Genomic DNA, 18,641 nt, shown 5'->3' on the forward strand with positions numbered 1-18,641 from the left:
TAGATCTTTAAGAGAACCTAGTTTACTCTTTGCTATGCTTAACACACTCAAAACAATAAATAAACAAATAACACGTGACTGATTTGTCATACTGAATACACAGGATATAAAACCATTGCATCTGAAACCACAAAAGTGTTGAAAACCCTCTTCCTGGTATTTTGGTATATTAGGAAGGGGGACAAATCCAGAGTTAGCCCTGGCCTGAGCCCATCTCTGGGGCTGTGACTAGGGGACACCAAAATACACCATTCAAATCAACCTAGCAAGTTGCTGTCACTATTTAACCACCAATATCTTTTCTAAGACATCTTCAGAAATTCCAGTCTAACTTAAACTTAAAGCAAAATTCTTATACATCACCTAAGAGGTGTAATACATGAACCACATGAACATAAAATGATAAAATATTTATATTATTAAATATTTTTCCACCCATGTGAAACAAGTCTCAAATAGGTCCTCCATGCGGATCCCTAACAATCAAGGACAAATATCAGAAATCCAGGGACCATTTGTTCTAGAGTAGGAAGTAGCATAGACTTAACAGATGGAGCCACTCCAGAGGTAAGCCTGGCCAAAGGCATCATTTCTAGAACAAATTAGCTGATACTATGAAGCAGTGATATGTGAACCAATTTATCAGTACTTTTCTGTCCCAAAGAGTATGACCCTTCAGAGCTGACTTCTCTAAGAGCCTATGCTCTTATTTTACAATGCTTTTACAATTCTTGGAATCATCTTCAAAGCCTAGAACATAGTTTTATAAAGATCTTTGATAGTAGCCAACCAACATCATGTTAGGCTTATGTTATTTGCTGGAATCTAACCAACACTCCTTTGAGGAAAATTTAGAGACTAAATCTTGAAATTAACCTGAGTATTGATTTACTGGACTTGTGAACTTATATGAAAGTAGCTATAAAAGAAGTATTCCTTACACTTTTGAAGTAACAGCAACATTAATTTGGAAACTACTCTTATCAATTTAGAGTCAGAAGCTACAAATTTGCTTTTATCTCAAATGAGATAAAACCTATTTAATCCATTATTATTTTGTTCTGAAGTGTTTCCTTACATCAGAGTAGTTTAATAATTAAGCATATTATTGCAAATTGTATAAAGAGAAAAGAATAGGAGAATTACGTAGGTATGTGCAAGTTCATATTAATATTACCCATAATACTATGAATAAAGAGGTATCTTCTACTCTTATCATGTGGATTTGACTCTCAAAGGACAAACAAATTTTGGAAACTTTTCTTTGTTGTTCGTTTGATTTATTCTCCATTTAAAATTATACCCTAAAAATCAAGACCAATTTTCAGAGTGAAAATGGATATTTATATAATCTTCAAGTTGCTTTCTCTGGTCAGAATAAAACTTTATTTAAATTGACCAAATGTTAACATTTAAATATTCTAAATTTAAAAATCTTTTAACTACTTTCCCAGAATCTTGAATCAATGGGAGAATTATAATGAAGTAATCAAAATGACTTTATTACTTGCAGTAGAAAATGCCCATGATGCAGCACAGTTTTTTTGATCCAATGGGCCATGAGTCCATCCAGGCCATTTATAAGAAGCAATGAAAAACTCTGGAAGGTCAGTTGTTGCAGGTAAAGAAGCCTAAGAAGAGAGGCAGACGTGTCAGATTTCTTCAAATGTATCCCAATAATCATTTTTAAAAAATGACACGAACTTTTATAACATTTATCATTATTTTAATTTTGTACATTCGTGTTTTCTGAATGACACCCCTGAAAAGCATTAGTAATGTGGCATTTCTATTTCATATATGTTTAAAAGATAATTCAATGCAGGGAATCCTAACATAGTGCAAAATCATAAGAACAAGATGTAGAATTTTTCTGGTTTACCATGCAGAGCAATAATTTTGGCCAATGTTTCTATCTTCTTGAATCAGAGTTTGAGTCACTCATATGAAAGATGCATGGTGTTATTTAAATTTGACCTCATAAATAACATTTACCTTTAGGTCACTTTTATGTTGGAGAGTGTGACTCTGTATGAAATTAATTTTGAAACAATGCATATGTGGCAATGTACTTGGAGCCCTAAGGCACACCAATTTTACACAAGACATTAAGAAGCAAAACTGGGATGAATTGGTTGACATTTATAAAATCCTTGAAGATTGAAAGGGTTTCAGAAAGTGTGGAATGCCAAATGTACAATACCATTGTTTCTTCAGAACCCATGTTCGAGTCCTGACAGAGTCGATTTCAGCTGCTGTCTTTCCAAGAATGTAAATTAAATGTTATACCTTGCTCTGTTCAAGTCACTCAAAGAAAATCTCAAACACAATACCCTGTTTTTTTTTCCCAAACTTTCTAAAGAGTGATAACCTTCACTTGAAAAATAATAAGGACTCAAACCAAATAAGGATTTATTAATTTTTATCACTTAAGCATACACACACATTCACACACAACATTTTTGATAGTGCTTTAAAGTTTTCAAAGTGTTCGAACAATCAATATTTTATCTCCACAATAGCTCTAAGTTGTATAACCATGGCAAATAATTTTCACTCTATTTTATCAATTAAGAGACAAACTTCCAAAAGTTAAATGACACGCTAAAATTAAATAAGAAATATCCCTGAAACTAGATTCAGGTTTTGGAATTTAGAACTAAGCTCCATTTATCATTTCCTTACTTTATCAGAAATAAATTGATATTTTGAAAGAGAAATAAAATGTCTATAAAAGCTAAAATTTTACCTATTTAAAAGTTTTATAATTGTGCATTGCATTCAGCAAGTCAGGTTACTGATCCAATATCTTGCAAACAAAATTACTTCTGACAAGTATATAATTGCTTCAAAGACTAAAGAAAGATTTGGAATTTACATGTCGGCCTAAAAAGGTATCCATCCAAAATATTTATAAACTTGAATTTTGATTAGAGAGTTCAGTTTTGATTTAAAGAAACTACTATCACCTGATAAGAAAGTTATTAAATCTTGAGTTCCATTACTGAAAATATTATTTAGATGATGGAAGAAAAGTGCAGAAAATGCCAAGCAGATCACAGTAGAGTGTCTGCATGATACCTTTAAGAGAAGTATCATGGAAATCCAGGTGATGTTAGATCCTTATACCATTAGACTGACCACACTGCAGAAACCTAGAGTTGCAGCTCAATCAATTTATGCTCTGAATAGAGAGTTCCAGAGATAGAGAGTCAGTCTCCAAAAGAGTCTTTCTAACTACAATGGAAATATACCTATCTTATTAATTACTAATACTTCCCAATTTTATTATCATTGGCTCATCAATGAGCTCTTAAACATTTATAATACTAAGTTGTCTCAAGTTTTCAGAAAAATACGTGCAGTGTGAGTTGTTACTTTACCACTTCAGAATTACAATTTAATAACATAGCTAGGACATTTCCCCTCTACTCTGTTAAGGCAATATACAACCATTACATTGAACACATTTCAGCCTGGTTGAATTATTTAGAATTTGACTTCCATATTCCAAAGCCTACCAGAATTCTTTGCACACAGGAGGTATTCAATAAATACCTTATAATAATGAGGAGATATAGATCTAACTAGTGGATTTCATCTCTTAAAAAATGATTTTTCCTCTTTAGGCACATTAAGTTAAATTATAAATACCAGTCTGCTTTTATTGCTTTTACAATTTATTGCTTTAAAAAATACTGTTCGGGGGTTAAGATAGTGGAGTAGTATAGGGACCCTGAGCTTGTCTCATCCCTGAAACACAGCTAGACGAACATCAAACCATTTTGACCACCCTGGAAATAGATCTAAGGCTTAATGCAACAATCTGCATAACTTGAGCCAGAGCTTGGCAGGTACATGGTTGTGGAGAGGTGAAGGGAGGAAGAGCTGTGAAGGGTAGGGAGCCCTTTTCATGGAGAGAGGACAGAGAGAGAGAAAGAGAAAGGGAGAGAATAAAGCACAACAGGATCATGCAAGAAAAGCACTCCCACCAAAAGTAGCTGGTGCGAAAGAGAGAAAGAGTAAAAACACTCTCAGTGGACTGAACAAGAAACCTGTTCCCCAAAACCTTTGGGAGAAAGAAGAGAGTTTCAATAGCACCAGGATTCTAGAAACAGTGGAGTGCAGAGTCTGAAGGTTCAGAGTTCAGTGCCTGGTGATGCTCTGGTGAGGAAGCAGGGCTAATCCCCAGTAGCAGGCATCAGGGACTGAGGGGTCCATGTGCCACACAGCGAGAAGCAGTTTCCCTGCTTGGAGTGCATTTATTAGAGGCCATACGGCCTTCCCACTAGCAAAATTCCCAGTGGACCCTGGAGAGAAGCCACATTTACTGACACTGGAACAAAGATGCCAGAGGGCACCAAAACCAAACCACAGAGGGCTGTGTGGGGTGATTTACCATAAACCTCTGCTGCTGTGCCATCGCGCAAACATTTTCTGAGACAAGCCAACACCAGCCACTGCTCAGTGAGAACTTTCCCCAGAGAATTTGCATGCATCCAAGCCACAGGTCTCTCTAAAGTGTGGAGTTTTGACACACAATCCCATCTAAGATAAAACTCTGGAGAGAGGTGCAGGCAGACAGCTTGGACATGGATAGGGGAGAAGTGGGATGGATGGAGGCCTGAGACAAAGGAGGGGTGCCTGATCGCAGGTCAGTGAAGGTGTGGCATTCCTGCACCAAGAGTAAGGAACTGGGTGAATCCATTTTCACCTCTAGCTTGTGAATACACACAGGGATTGACCCCAATAAGCTATGCAGTGTCATCAAGTGGAAAAGGGAGCTGTTACACCAAGCCCTGCCCATCTGTGGTACATCCCCCAAAAGACCAGCACAAATCCCTTCCACCTGATGATTAGTCTACAGACTATAGTGTGCTTCAAAGTTTCATTTCTAGGGGAAATGATGTAACTGCATTCAGTTTTCATTCTGTCTGGTGGTTCCTTTATTTATTCGTTTTCTTCACTTCTGTTTTTGCTCAGGTTGTTTTCTTTTTTCTTTCTTTTCTTTCCCTTTCTTGGATACCAGAAGAAACAAAATTATTTTTATGTTCTTATTTTTTAATTGTTTTATTCTATTTTACTTTCTTCATTTTATTTTATCCTATTTTAGTATTTAATTTTTTTTTTAATTTTAACTAGGTTTTTCCTTTCTCTTTTTTCTCTATTCTGTCAAGTTGCTCTCAACAAGCAGACCAAAACACACCTAGGATCTTGCATCCTTTATTTGATTTATTTGTGTTTTTTTTTAATTTTTAAATTTTAATTTTATTAATTTCTTTTCTTCCTCCAAAATGAAAAGATGGAGGAATTCACCCCAAATGAAAGAACAGGAAGGGGGCATCTAGGTGGCTGAGTTGGTTAAGCATCCAACTTCAGCTCAGGTCATGATCTCACAGATTGTGGGTTTGAGCCCTGTGGCAGGCTCCATGCTGATTGTTCAGAGACTGGAGCCTGCTTCAAATTCTCCCTCTCTCTCTGCCCATCCCACCCCCTTTCTATCTCTCTATCAAAAATAAATAAACATTTAAAAAAAAAGAAAGAACAGGAAGAAATGACAGCCATGTATTTAATCAATACTGATATAAGTAAGAAGTCTGAACTGGAATTTAAAACCACGATTATAAGAGTACTAGCTGGAGTTACAAAAAAGCATAGATGACACCAGAGAATCCCTTTCTTTGGAGATGAAAGAACTACAAGCTAGTCATGCCAAAATTAAACATGCTGTAACCAAGATTCAATCTCTAATGGATGCCATGACAGCAAGGATGGCAAAATCGAACAGTTAGTCAGTGATATAGAAGATGAAATTATGGAAAATAATGAAGCAGAAAAAAAGAGGGAAACAAAGGAAAAAGATCAATACACAAGACTTAGAGAACACAGTGACTTATTAAAAATGAATAGCATTTGAATCATAGGAGTCCCAGAGAAGACAGAGAGAGAAAAAGGGGAAAAAGGTTTACATGAGCAAACTATAGCTGGAAACTTTCCTAATCAGAAAAAGGGTACAGACATCAAAATCCAAGGAGCACAGAGAACTCCCATTAGATTCAACAAAATCTAATTGGTTCTAATTCAACCATCATCAAGGCATATCATAATCAAATCCACAAAATACACAGACAGGGAAAGAATTACAAAGGCAACAAGGGAAAAAAGTCCTCAACCTACAAGGGAAGACAGATAAGGTTTGCAGCAGATCTATCCACAGAAACTTGGCAGGCCAGAAAGGAGTGGCAGGATGTATTCAACGTGCTGAATCAGAAAAATATGCAGCCAAGAATTCTTTATCCAACAAGGCTGTCATTCAGAATAGAAAGAAAGATAGAGTTTCCCAAACAAAAATTAAAGGAGTTCATGACTACTAAACTAGCCCTGCAAGAAATTTTAAGGGGAATTCTTTGAGTGGAGAAAAACAAAACAAGACAAAGACCAGAAGACTAGAAAGGACCAGAGAACCAACTCTACAGGTGACAAAATGGCACTAAATTCATATCTTTGAATAATCACTCTGAATGTAAATGCACTAAATGTTCCAATCAAAAGACATAGGGTATCAGGATGGATAAAAAAAAAAACAACAACAATAACAAAAAACAAAAAAATCACAACATGTCTGTATGCTGCCTGCAAAAGACTCATTTTAGACATAAAGACACCTGCAGATTGAAAGTAAGGGGATGCAGAGCCATCTATCATGCTAATAGATGTCAAAAGAAAGCTGGAGTAGCCATACTTATATCAGAAAAACTAGATTTTAGAATAAAGACTGTAATAATAGATGAAGAAGGGCATTATATCATAATTAAGAGGTCTATCCACCAAGAATCTAACAATTGTAAATATTTATGCACCCAACTTGATAGCATGCAAATATATAAATCAATTAATCACAAACATAAAGAAACTCATTGACATTAATACCATAATAGTAGGGGACTTCAATACCCCACTTACTACAATGAACAGATCATCTAGGCAGAAAATCAACAAGGAAATAATGTCTTTGAATGACACACTGGACCAGATGGACCTAACAGATATATTTAGAACATTCCATCCTAAAGCAGCAGAATGCACATTTTTCTCAAGTGCACATGAAACATTCTCCAGAATACATCACATACTGGGTCACAAATCAGCCCTCAACAAGTACAAAAAAGATCAATATCATACCATGCATATTTTCAGACCATAATGCTATGAAACTTGAAATCAACCACAAGCAAAAAAAAAAAAAATTGGAAAGACCATAAATACTTGGAGATTAAAGACATCCTGCTAAAGAATGAATAGGTTAGCCAAGAAATTAAAGAGGAAATTAAAAAGTACATGGAAGCCAATGAGAACAAGAAAACAGCAGTCCGAAACCTCTGGTGTGAAGCAAAGGCAGTCATAAGAGGGAAGTATATAGCAATCTAGGCCTTCCTAAAGAAGGAATAAAGGTCTCAAATACACAATCTAATGTTACACCTAATGGAGCTGGGAAAAGAACAACAAATAAAGCCCAAAACCAGAAGAAGAAGGGACATAATAATGATTAGAACATAAATCAATGATATCGAAATCAAAAAAAAAGAAAAAAACAGTAGGACACATCCATAAAAACAGGAGCTTGTTCATTGAAGGAATTAACAAAATTGATAAACCCCTAGCCAGACTGATCAAAAAGGAAAAGGAAAGGACCCAAATAAATTAAATCACAAATGAAAGGGGAGAGATCACAACCAACACCAAAGAAATACAAACAGTAATAAGAAAATATTATAAGCAATTATATGACAAGAAATTGGGCAATCTGGAAGAAATGGACAAATTCCTAGAAACATATAAACTACTAAAATTGAAACAGGAAGAAGTAGAAAATGTGAAGAGACACATAACCAGTAAAGAAATTGAACCAGTAATCAAAAATCTCCCACCAAACAAGAGTTCAGGGTTTGATAGCTTTCCAGGGGAATTCTGCCAAACATTTTAAGAAGAGTCAATACCTATTCATTTGAAACTGTTCCAAAAAATATAAAAGGAAGGAAAACTTCCAAAGTCGTTCTAGGAGACAGGCATTATTTTGATTCCAAAACCAGTCAAAGACCCCACTAAAAAGGAGAATTACAGACCAATTTCCCTCATGCACATATTTGCAAAAATTCTTACCAAGATACTAGCAAATAAAATCCAACAATACATTAAAAGAATTATTCACCACAATCAAGTGGGATTTATTCCTGGGCTGCAAAGGTGATTCAATATCAACAAATCAATCAATGTGATATATCACATTAATAAAAGAAAGGATAAAAACCACATGATCCTGTCAACAGAAGCAGAAAAAGCATTTGACAAAATACAGCATCCTTTCTTTGTAAAAATCCTCAAGAAGTTAGGGATAGAAGGAACAAACCTCAAGATCAGAAAGGCCATATACAAAAGACCTTCAGCTAATATCCTCCTCAATGGGCAAATACTGTGAGCTTTCTGATAGGTCAGGAACACGACAAGGATGTTCACTCTCACCACTGTTGCTCAACATATTGTTGGAAGTCCTAGCCTCAGTAATCAGACAACAAAAAGAAAGAAAAGGCATCCATATCATAGAGGAAGAAATTACACTTTCACTCTTCACAGATGACATGATACTCTACATGGAAAACCCAAAGACTCCACAAAAAAACTACTAGAACTGATACATGAATTCAGCAAAGTCACAGGATACAAAATCAATGTACAGAAATTGGTTGCATTTCTACATATCGGTAATGAAGCAGGAGAAAATCAAGGAACCAATCCAATTTACAATTGTACCAAAAACCATAAAATACCTAGCAATAAAGTAACCAAAGAGATAAAAGATCTGTACCCTGAAAACGATAGAAAGCTCATGAAAGAATCTGAAGAAGACACAAAGAAATGGGAAAGAATTCAATGCTCATGGATAGGAAGAACAAATATTGTTAAAATGTCTATACAATCAAAGCAATCTATACATTCAATGCAACACCAGCATTCTTCACAGAACTAGAAAAAACATTTCTAAAATTTGTATGGAATCAGAAAAGACTCCAAATGGGCAAAGTAATGTTGAAAAAGAGAACCAAACCTGGAAGCATCACAATCTGGACTTCAAGCTATATTACAAAGCTGTAATTATTCAGACAGTATGGTACTTGCACAAAAACAGACAAACAGATCAATGGAACAGAATAGAAAAACCAGAAATGGAGCCACAAACATATGGTCAACTAATCTTTGACAAAGCAGGAAAGAATATCCAATGGGAAAAAGACAGTCTCTTCAGCAAATGGTGTTGGGAAAACTGGACAGTGACATGCATAAGAATGAACCTGGACCACTTTCTTACACCATACACAAAAATAAACTCAAAATAAATGAGAGACTTAAGTGTGAGACAGAAAACCATCAAATCCTAAAGAAGAAAACAGGTAACAACCTCTTTGACCTAGGCCACAGCAACTTCTTACTAGACATGTCTCCAGAGGCAAGAGAAACAAAAGTAAAAATGAACTATTGGGACAAACCTTCTGCAAGACAAAACCTTCTGCAGAGTAAAGGAAACAATCAACAAAACTAAAAGGCAACCAAAGGAATGGGGGAAGATATTTTCAAATGACATATCGGATAAAGGGTTAATATCCAAAATCTGTACAGAACTTATCAAACTCAATATCCCCAAAACAACAAATAATTCAGTGAAAAAATGGGCAAAATACATGAACAGACACTTTTCCAAAGAAGACATCTAGATGGCTAACAGACACATGAAAAGATGCTCATCATCCCATCACTCATCATCAGGGAAATACAACATCACTCATCATCAGGGAAATACAAATCAAAACCACAATGAGATGCTACCTCATACCTGTAGGATGGCTAAAATGAACAACTTGGGAAACCAACAGATGTTGGCAAGGATGCAGAGAAAGGGGAACACTTTTTCACTCCTGGTGGGAATGCAAACTGGTACAGCCACTCTGGAGAACAATATAGAGTTTCCTCAAAAAATTAAAAATAAAATCACCCTATGACCCAGCAATTGCACTACTTGGTATTTATCCAAAGGATTAAAAAAATGTATATTTGAAGAGGCACATTCTCTCCGATGTTTATAGCAGCACTATCAAAAATAGCCAAAGTATGGAAAGAGCCCAAATGTCCATTGACTGATGAATGAATACAGAAGATACGGTGTGTGTGTGTGTGTGTGTGTGTGTGTGTGTGTGTATGTATGTGTGTATATACATATATATATATGTATATATATATATGTGTATATATATGTATATATATGTATATATATTTATATATACTGTATATACATATATATACATACACAATGGAATATTAGTTGGCGATCAAAAAGAATGAAATCTTGCCATTTGCAACAACATGAATGGAACTAGAATGTATTATAATAAGCAAGATAAGCCAGAGAAAGATAAATATCACATGATTTCACTCATATGTGGAATTTAAGAAACAAAATAGATGAATTTGGGTGCCTGGATGGCTCAGTCCATTAAGCGTCCAATTCTTGGTTTCAGTTCAGGTCATGCTCTCATGGTTTGGAGTTCAAGATCCATGCCAGGCTCTGTGCTGACAGCATTGAGCCTGCTTGGGAGTCTCTCCCCCCCACTTTCTCTCTGCCCCACCCCCGCTTGCGCTCTCTCTCTCTCACTCAACATAAATAAACAAACATTAAAAAAAAATTTAAAAAGAAAAGAAACAAAACAGATGAACATAGGGGAAGGGAAGGAAAAATAAGATAAAAACAGAGAAGGAGTCATGCCAGAAGAGACTCACAAATACAGAGAACAAACTGAGGGGTGCAGGAGGGTGCTGGGTGGGGGATGGGCTAAATAGGTGATGGACATTAAGGGGGGGGCACTTGTTAGGAGGAGCACTAGATGTCATATGTAAGTGATGAATCACTAAATCTGCTCCTGAAACCATTATTACACTCTATGTTAACTACCTTGGATTTGAATAAAATTTTAAGAATATACTAATTGTCAATCTTCCTCAATAAGATAAGGCAATAGAGAAATAACAAGCAAAATGACATTTTTTATTGAAAACATATTTACCAACCCACTAAGCCAGATCCAATTCATAAAGCTCACCTATTGGATCTTTCAGAAATTTATCACTTATTTAATATTGCTTTTCCAAAGAATAAGCCAGTAGGCTTTGAAGATCAACAGGCAAATACTATCTTACAATTTTATTTGCCTTATGATATCAGCTAACCTGATGTAATAAACAAAAAGCAAATTTTTTATCCCATTATTCCATGATTATTGCATGTCTGTAATGTAAAAGTGTTTTTAAGGGCTTATAAACTAAGGTAGGCATCAGAGAATAATAACTTTTAGGAATTGATAATAGAGGTTGGGCTTTAACAAATGCTATTTTTTTTGTTAAAGGATGCTTAATAAAGCAAAAAAAAAATCAAGACTATCAGCTGTGAGTGACAGAAATTTCAAAGTGACAGTGGCTTAAATAAGATAGAAATTTATTTTTAAAAATATTTACACTTTTGCAAGAGGGCATTTTTAAATTTTTTAACTGTAATGATGAAAAAGTTTCAGCCATAATATAGCTATTTTTTAAATTAACATTAGTCAAATTTGAAGTTAAATTTCAACGGTCTCCCTGCTTCAATATTTCTATTTAAAGTTAAAAATTAAAGATCTTGTGAACAAATATAAAAGTCAAATGCAATGGTGAACACTGGAGAATTTTTTATAGTATTTCCTGCATTTAACTGAATCAAAGTCTCTGAAAGAGTAATGCAAACATAATCACAGAGCAGCTTGAGAACACTCTAGTCAAATTCTAGACATTCTGGACATTCTTACTAGGAGCCCATATCTCTACAATATCCACTATGTGAGTTACTGCCTCTATTTCTGGCTGCACTTTCCTCCACTTAAATTTGGATAATCAGAGTGATCTGAGAATCAAAAGAAGGCAACAGAGAATATCATTTTGTTCTGACCTTCACAATCCAAGGCCATGAATACCAAGAAATTCCCTCTAAACTATTTGATGTTGGAGAGGATAGGCAAATTTTCTGGTTGCTAACAGCAAAATGAATTTCTCAACTTCAACAATATTGGTCATCAGTCCTTTAACTCTGGAAGAATTAGCTTGGATATTTCTCTAGTTTCTATTTATACGGTAATTTGTTTAGTGATCTACTTACAAATATCAGTATTCCATGATAACACTATGGAGGTAGTGCTAATTCTCCAATCCTCCCCCTTTCCATAGGATTCCCTTCATTCAGAGAAATAACAACTTTAGGGGTGCCTGAGTGGTTCAGTCGGTTAAGCGTCCAACTTTGGTTCAGGTCATGATCTCACATCTGTGGGTTCAAGCTTCACATCGGGGCTCTGTGCTGACATCTCAGAGCCTGGAGCCTGCTTCAGATTCTGTGCCTCCCTCTCTCTCTGCCCTTCCCCTGCTCATGCTCGCTCTCTCTCTCTCTCTCTGTCTCTCTCTCTCTCTCAAAAATAAACATTAAAAAATTTAAAAAAAAAGAAAAAGAAATAACAGTTTTAGCTCATCACGTGCAGGTCACAAAAATGACTGCCTTCCCTAGCCCCCGTTGGCTTCTAGGCATGTCCCCTTACTAAGTTCTGTCTTTATGGGATATAAGCCTAAGAGTCATTGGCAGTTTCTGAGAATTTTCTTTCAGAGATAAATGATACTTCACTTTTACTTCTTTTTATTGATCTTTTTTATTTTCCTGCTAGCAGAAATTAGACATGGAGAAGTCTTCTTGAATGATTACATGGCCTTGGATAGAACACTCTGGAAAACAGAACAAGAAAGAAGAAGCCTGGGTATCCAACACCATGGAGTGCAATTCTAGAGGAAGACCACCCATTTCCAGATTTGCTGGTGATAGGTCAATTTCCATGATATTTAAGCCACTATCCTTTTGAATTTTTGTCATTCTCAGATGAGTGTAACCATAATTATAATAGTACACATAACAGACATTGAAGTTGCCACAACAGTCCCATATTTCACGGAAGCCAGGACATTATCAAATGTAAGAAGCATCCCAATTTCAGAGGTGCAAAAAAGTGAAGAAAATAAGCATCTAGAAATTGATGAACTATGATACTTCCTAAAATGAGTTTCTTAGAACACTAATTCTGGGGAATTGTAATAGATAATTATAAAAGAAGGAGTTGGTTAATCTAACAGTTCTGAGAAACACCGGTTTTGAAAATTAAATAGATTTTTTTCTCATTACTTTTTTTTTACAAGCTACGTAAGTGTTGTGAGACTCTGGGAAATGGAAATGACATTCATGATTTTAAATGCCCATGACCCAATGCAAAGTATTTTATCTTATTTCATTTCATTTCACATCATTTTGCTTGTGAAGCAGAGCAAAGAACGTGCTCTGGGAAGAAGCACAGAATGGACTAGATAACCCAGGTCTGAGGGTAACCCAGAGAGCAGGTGCTTGCTCTATCAACACACTAGATCGCCTCAGGAATCTACTCTTGTGACAGCACCAAATATTTATTCACAAGGAGGGAGAAATAAATTTTCACATTTCTTTTTGGAGAGCTGCCTTGCAGTGATCAATTCAGCCTCCCAGTGTTGTTCGAGTCACATTCAATTATATCACAGTGTTACACACCAGATTGTAACTAGCACAGAAAAATAAAACTGAGAACTAAAAACTCAAAAACTGACTTGAGAGATAAGACACTCATTCTGCCACAAGTTCAGCTGAATAAGGAGGGAGGCAGTATGCGTATGTTCTAAAGTTTCTCGAAGGCTGTGGGGTTCCATTCTGAGACGGAGGGAAAGGAAGGAGACACAAGCACATGCTTTGGTGCTCTTTAAATTTTCAAACTCTTAATTTGGAGACAGCAAGAACTGGCATCCTAATCTGTCCCAGGCTCTTTACCTACATAGATGAGACGATTCTGAGATGAACTGAGGAAAATATACACGTAAACAGACTCCACCAGATAGATATCTGGCTGTGCCCCTCTTATGCAGCATCACTGAGACCTGCATTTTACAGTTATTATTCAAGCCTGATGCCATTTGCCTATATTCATGTATGTGGGAGCTAACCATCATTTTTATGGGGCAAATGTTCATTTTTGTTTAAAATTATGGAAAGAACAAAAACATGTAACTCTGTTCTTCATGTTTCTAAGATAGTGTTTCATTTTCTACAGAGGTTTCTGTTCACACAGGTGACAAACACTTCTGGAATCAAGTAGATTATTTTTAATGAAATAAAAAATTTCTATAGCCTATGAAGGGTTAAAAGCTACACTTCATTATATTCACTTTGATTTTTTTGCAAAGGTAATTCTCATCCCTCAGTACTTGGTGTTGTTGAATATATTTCAGACAGGAAAAAACAAATTCCTCCTGTTATAACGAATGACTTAGAGAAATAAATCCAGTCAGTTAATACTGTGTGTTAGCTAGAATGGTCAGGTATCCAGATGATTAAGTAAATTTTCATTTCTCATTTCAGTGATTGGTGGCTTTAAAAGTTACTATATAAAATATTATTTTACTTTTAACTTCCAACAAACCATAGAGAAAGACATTGTTTTTCCTTTATTATTAATACCAACTAAAATACACCAAAATCATTTATATTGGATGACTGAGAAAAGATGTTATACTAGTAAGGTATAAGGTTCACAAAAAAATTTTTAAAACATCTATCATAACTTGGTTAACTTTATTGTTCTCCCTGGGGAATCAACAACAACAAAACTATTTAAAAATTTTTTGAACTGTGCCAAGTATACAAGTGAACTCTCCATTTCCCCATTTCTGTCTGAAAATACTATTTTTAAATCAAAATATTTGTAATATTTATAATAGAATATAATGCAATGAAGCTTCTTGAAGTTATCTCCCAAATTCAAAAGCACTTGGACATTATGTCTAGAAAAACAATCAGGTACAAAGCTGATGATTAGATCATACCAGATTAGATTAGATTTAATTTGACTTGACTTGATTTAGGAGCATAGTAGAAAAATTTTCAGGTTCACCAGAAATATGTAAACTCCAATAGGGCCAATATTTCCAGAACTACACCTTTTCTTTATGAAATAAAAATCTTCAAGTGATGAAGTTTTGGATAACTTTTTCTTATGAAATTGACCCTACTCTTTTCCCATGGTTAAGCTAAAGGAGAAAGAACAACTTTATGCAGTATATAATAACATTTCTGTTATATATGCAATATAGTATATAATAACTACTTCTCTTTCAGAATTCATGGCTTCTTACAACTGTTATGAGCAAGGTAGTACTGCTGTCATTATTTCAAAGAGGAGAAAATGGAGACGATAAGTGAAGGAGCCAGATTGAGACCCAAGTACACTGGCTCCAAAGCTCATGTTCATCATGGTTGGTGTATGGAATGGTGCCCACATGGGTAAACACACTGGCTTACTCGTGCCTATTAACAGACTTCAATAGTGATGTTTCTGCTGGCTCAAAAGGACCTCAGCCATTGCCAGTTTTGCATACAGTCGTAATAGCTGGTTGTTTCCATTGTTTGCTGAGACACTGAGAAAGTTCTAATTTATCCCTAAATGTACTTCTGCTCTAGTGTGAATTTTCAGAAGGAAAATATAATGCACAATTTCACAAATTTATTTGACCACAGATGGGACATCTTTTAATTTATTGTTTTAAAGTTTATTTATTTATTTTGAGAGAGAAAGAGGTGGGGAGGGGCAGAGAGAGAATCCCAAGCAGGCTCTGCACTGACAATGCAGGGATGGAACTCACAAACCACCAGATCATGACCTGAGCTGAGATCAAGTCAGATGCTTGGAGCGCCTGGGTGGTTCAGTTGGTTGAGTGTCTGACTTCGGCTCAGGTCACGATCTCACCGTTTGTGAGTTCAAGCCCCACATCGAGCTCTGGGCTGACAGCCTGGAGCCTGCTTCGGAATCTGTGCCTCCTTCTCTCTCTGCCCCTTCCTCTCTCTCTCTCTCTCTCTCTCTCAAAAATAAATAAGCATTAAAAATTTAAAAAAAAAAAGTCAGATGCTTAACCATCTGAGCCACCCAAATGCCACCAGATGGTACATCTTTACTCCCAATCTTAGAAGATTGGTGGTCCATGGAACAAATGTCAAGAAATATTGAAATAAGGGTCAAGCTGTGTCACAGCCTGCTTTATACTACAAGGAGACAAAAGACTCAACGGGCAGAATTTGAAGTTCTTGTGGGGAGCTTTCTGATGGCCAGCTTCCAATCAGTCACATTGTGATTCTATTCATACAACATACACAGCTTCAATGGACTGCCAGAGAATGGTTGATTCATCTAATCGTTCATAAAATCTTTAGTGTAGAACCATTATGAACAGAACTGTTCCATCAAGGTATTGCTTTAAACAATACCAATCTAAGAAAAACATCAAGAAAAAAAATAAAAATATGCATTCATTCACCAGCCAGCTTTTGTTGACCTGACACCAAACATAATTGATTCTAATGTGGGTGAAATGAGTCTTTCTCAACACCAAGGAGCTGTATGGTCTAAACTGCCTTCTTTCTTTCCCTTTTTCACTTCCTCCCATCTACTCTGACTGTACCCAGAGAAAACAGTAAATTTATGTTTTCTTCTGTCTGTCCTCACTTAAGATTGCCATCCAGGAAGGGCTCCCTAAAACCCTGAAGCTAACTTTTTCCAATCCTACACTCTCAGCATCTTTTTATTCTTCATTGTTACTAACCACACTCTACAAATATTCATTTGAATTGAATAAGCTCCTATAGATTAAACAAATTTTGCATATTTATGTGATCATGGAACACTCTGCACAATGCCTACTGGCATTTCTCTAACTCGTGCTCAGCAGACACATTATGGGAATAGTGGATTAAACCAAGGAATGAAACCAGGAATCCAGCCAGGGAACAGAAGAGCCTTCCCAGAAACCAGGAATGACTCATTGCTCATCTGTTCCACCCTGGAAAAAGAATTTTATAAACCCTAACTCTCATTCAGGTAAAACTGTCAAGGAAAGGAAGTTTTGGGAGTGGGGATGCAGTGGAGTTTCTTACTAAAATTATTTGCACTATTGGCAACTGCCTACTCTAGCTCTACCCACAGATCATCCTATGTTGAAAATGATATTAAAAAATATATATCTGGGAAAGGTAGTGGGGGGGGGAAGTTATCCAGAAGCATATCCACAAAGAAAAAAATTCAATTCATTGTACTCAGAGGCAGGTTGATGTCTTGAGGTATTTCTATGTAGTCGCCAGACTGAGAATCGACATATTTTGTAGCTCTTTCTGTAGCAACCAGTTCAACTCAGTTCACTTCCTAGAAGTACTTGTTATATTTCTGATTTTCTTCCATATCCATATATTAGGACACCTCCAACACTTGGAAACTTTTTGAAAGGCCCTCAGTCCTCAAGCTACTATACCCTAGAAATAAGAAGCTATTTCCTTACCTTACATCATGAGTGGGTAATGGAACTCTTACAGATCAGCCAGATTTTCCTTATTGCTTTCCTGGAATAAGCTGGCAACTGTGTTCCATTAATTCAGAGCATTGGGCAATTTTAATTCTCCCAAAGTACTAATCATTAAGATTTTTCATGTAAATATCTCCACAGCGATTTTTATGCAAACAAATCCCCAGCAACTAATAAATGAATTAGAATTAGATTTCCTTTTCTATACTGTGGTGAGTGGCAACTTGGGAAAGGAACACAACTCATGTCTAGAATATAAAATATTCCAAGTTGCAAAAATTAAATCTTAAAAAGGAAATGTTAGAAATAATACAGAGAAAATGTATATAGACACCCAAATGAGTATTTGACTGACTGGAGCCCTTAATAAAAGCAAGCGATAAAACAATCCTTATAAAAGGAAAGAATTTATTCTTTCTTGAATAATACTGCCTCTTTTTTTCCCCCAGATGGTGATAAATTAAAAAAAAAAAAGCAGCCAGAAAAAAATAAATAACACTTCCACCTGATCATAGAATTAGGTCACTAAAAACCATGAATCTGAGCCACATCTCTAAAGATTTTGTATCTTACTCATTCTAGGAAAGATCCCAAAGTATCTCTACAGCTGATCATTTCATCAAGTTAGCTCTGCTTTTTGTTATTTTGAACCTGAGCTGGCCAAAGCTAACTGATTCTACTGGAACGTTAAGGGACAATTTGGGGGCCCAGATATTTTAAGATGGCCTGTCTCTGCAATTTAAGTAATTCTGTGGCAGCTTTTCACTTCTCCCAATCTCAGTGTAATTTAACCTCCCTCAATCTCACTTTTCTTGTCTTTAAAATGTAGATAATCATAGTACCCACCTCATCAAGCTGCTGAGGAAATTAGAGGAGATAACATATGATAGTGTTTATAAGAGCGTTTAACCCACGACTACTCAATACATGGTGGCTATTTTGATCTTTTCTGATGTTGGTTATAATTTAGTAGAACCCATTTGTGGAATTTGAATTGGTATAGGAACTCAGGGGACCACATCTCTTGAAAGCAAAGTACATTAAATGCTTCATGAGAAACCTGTGGATTTACACCTCATCCAATGGCAAATAACAGCCCTGCT

At 35.8% G+C, this 18,641-nt stretch overlaps 1 protein-coding gene across 1 annotated transcript in view; it reads right to left on the reverse strand.

Annotated features, from left to right (window-relative positions):
- Positions 1-18,641, reverse strand: part of TINAG (tubulointerstitial nephritis antigen) — an 84,000-nt gene that overhangs the window by 51,924 nt on the left and 13,435 nt on the right. Inside the window, exon 5 of the mRNA XM_047103195.1 lies at positions 1,508-1,631. Within this exon, the coding sequence (XP_046959151.1) occupies positions 1,508-1,631 (124 nt within the window). The remainder of the gene's footprint in view (positions 1-1,507; positions 1,632-18,641) is intronic.

The sequence above is a fragment of the Lynx rufus genome, unplaced genomic scaffold, assembly GCF_022079265.1.
Source record: "Lynx rufus isolate CCGP_SWC_20201006 ecotype Redwood Valley unplaced genomic scaffold, mLynRuf1.p SCAF_6, whole genome shotgun sequence".
Classification (NCBI taxonomy): domain Eukaryota; kingdom Metazoa; phylum Chordata; class Mammalia; order Carnivora; family Felidae; genus Lynx; species Lynx rufus.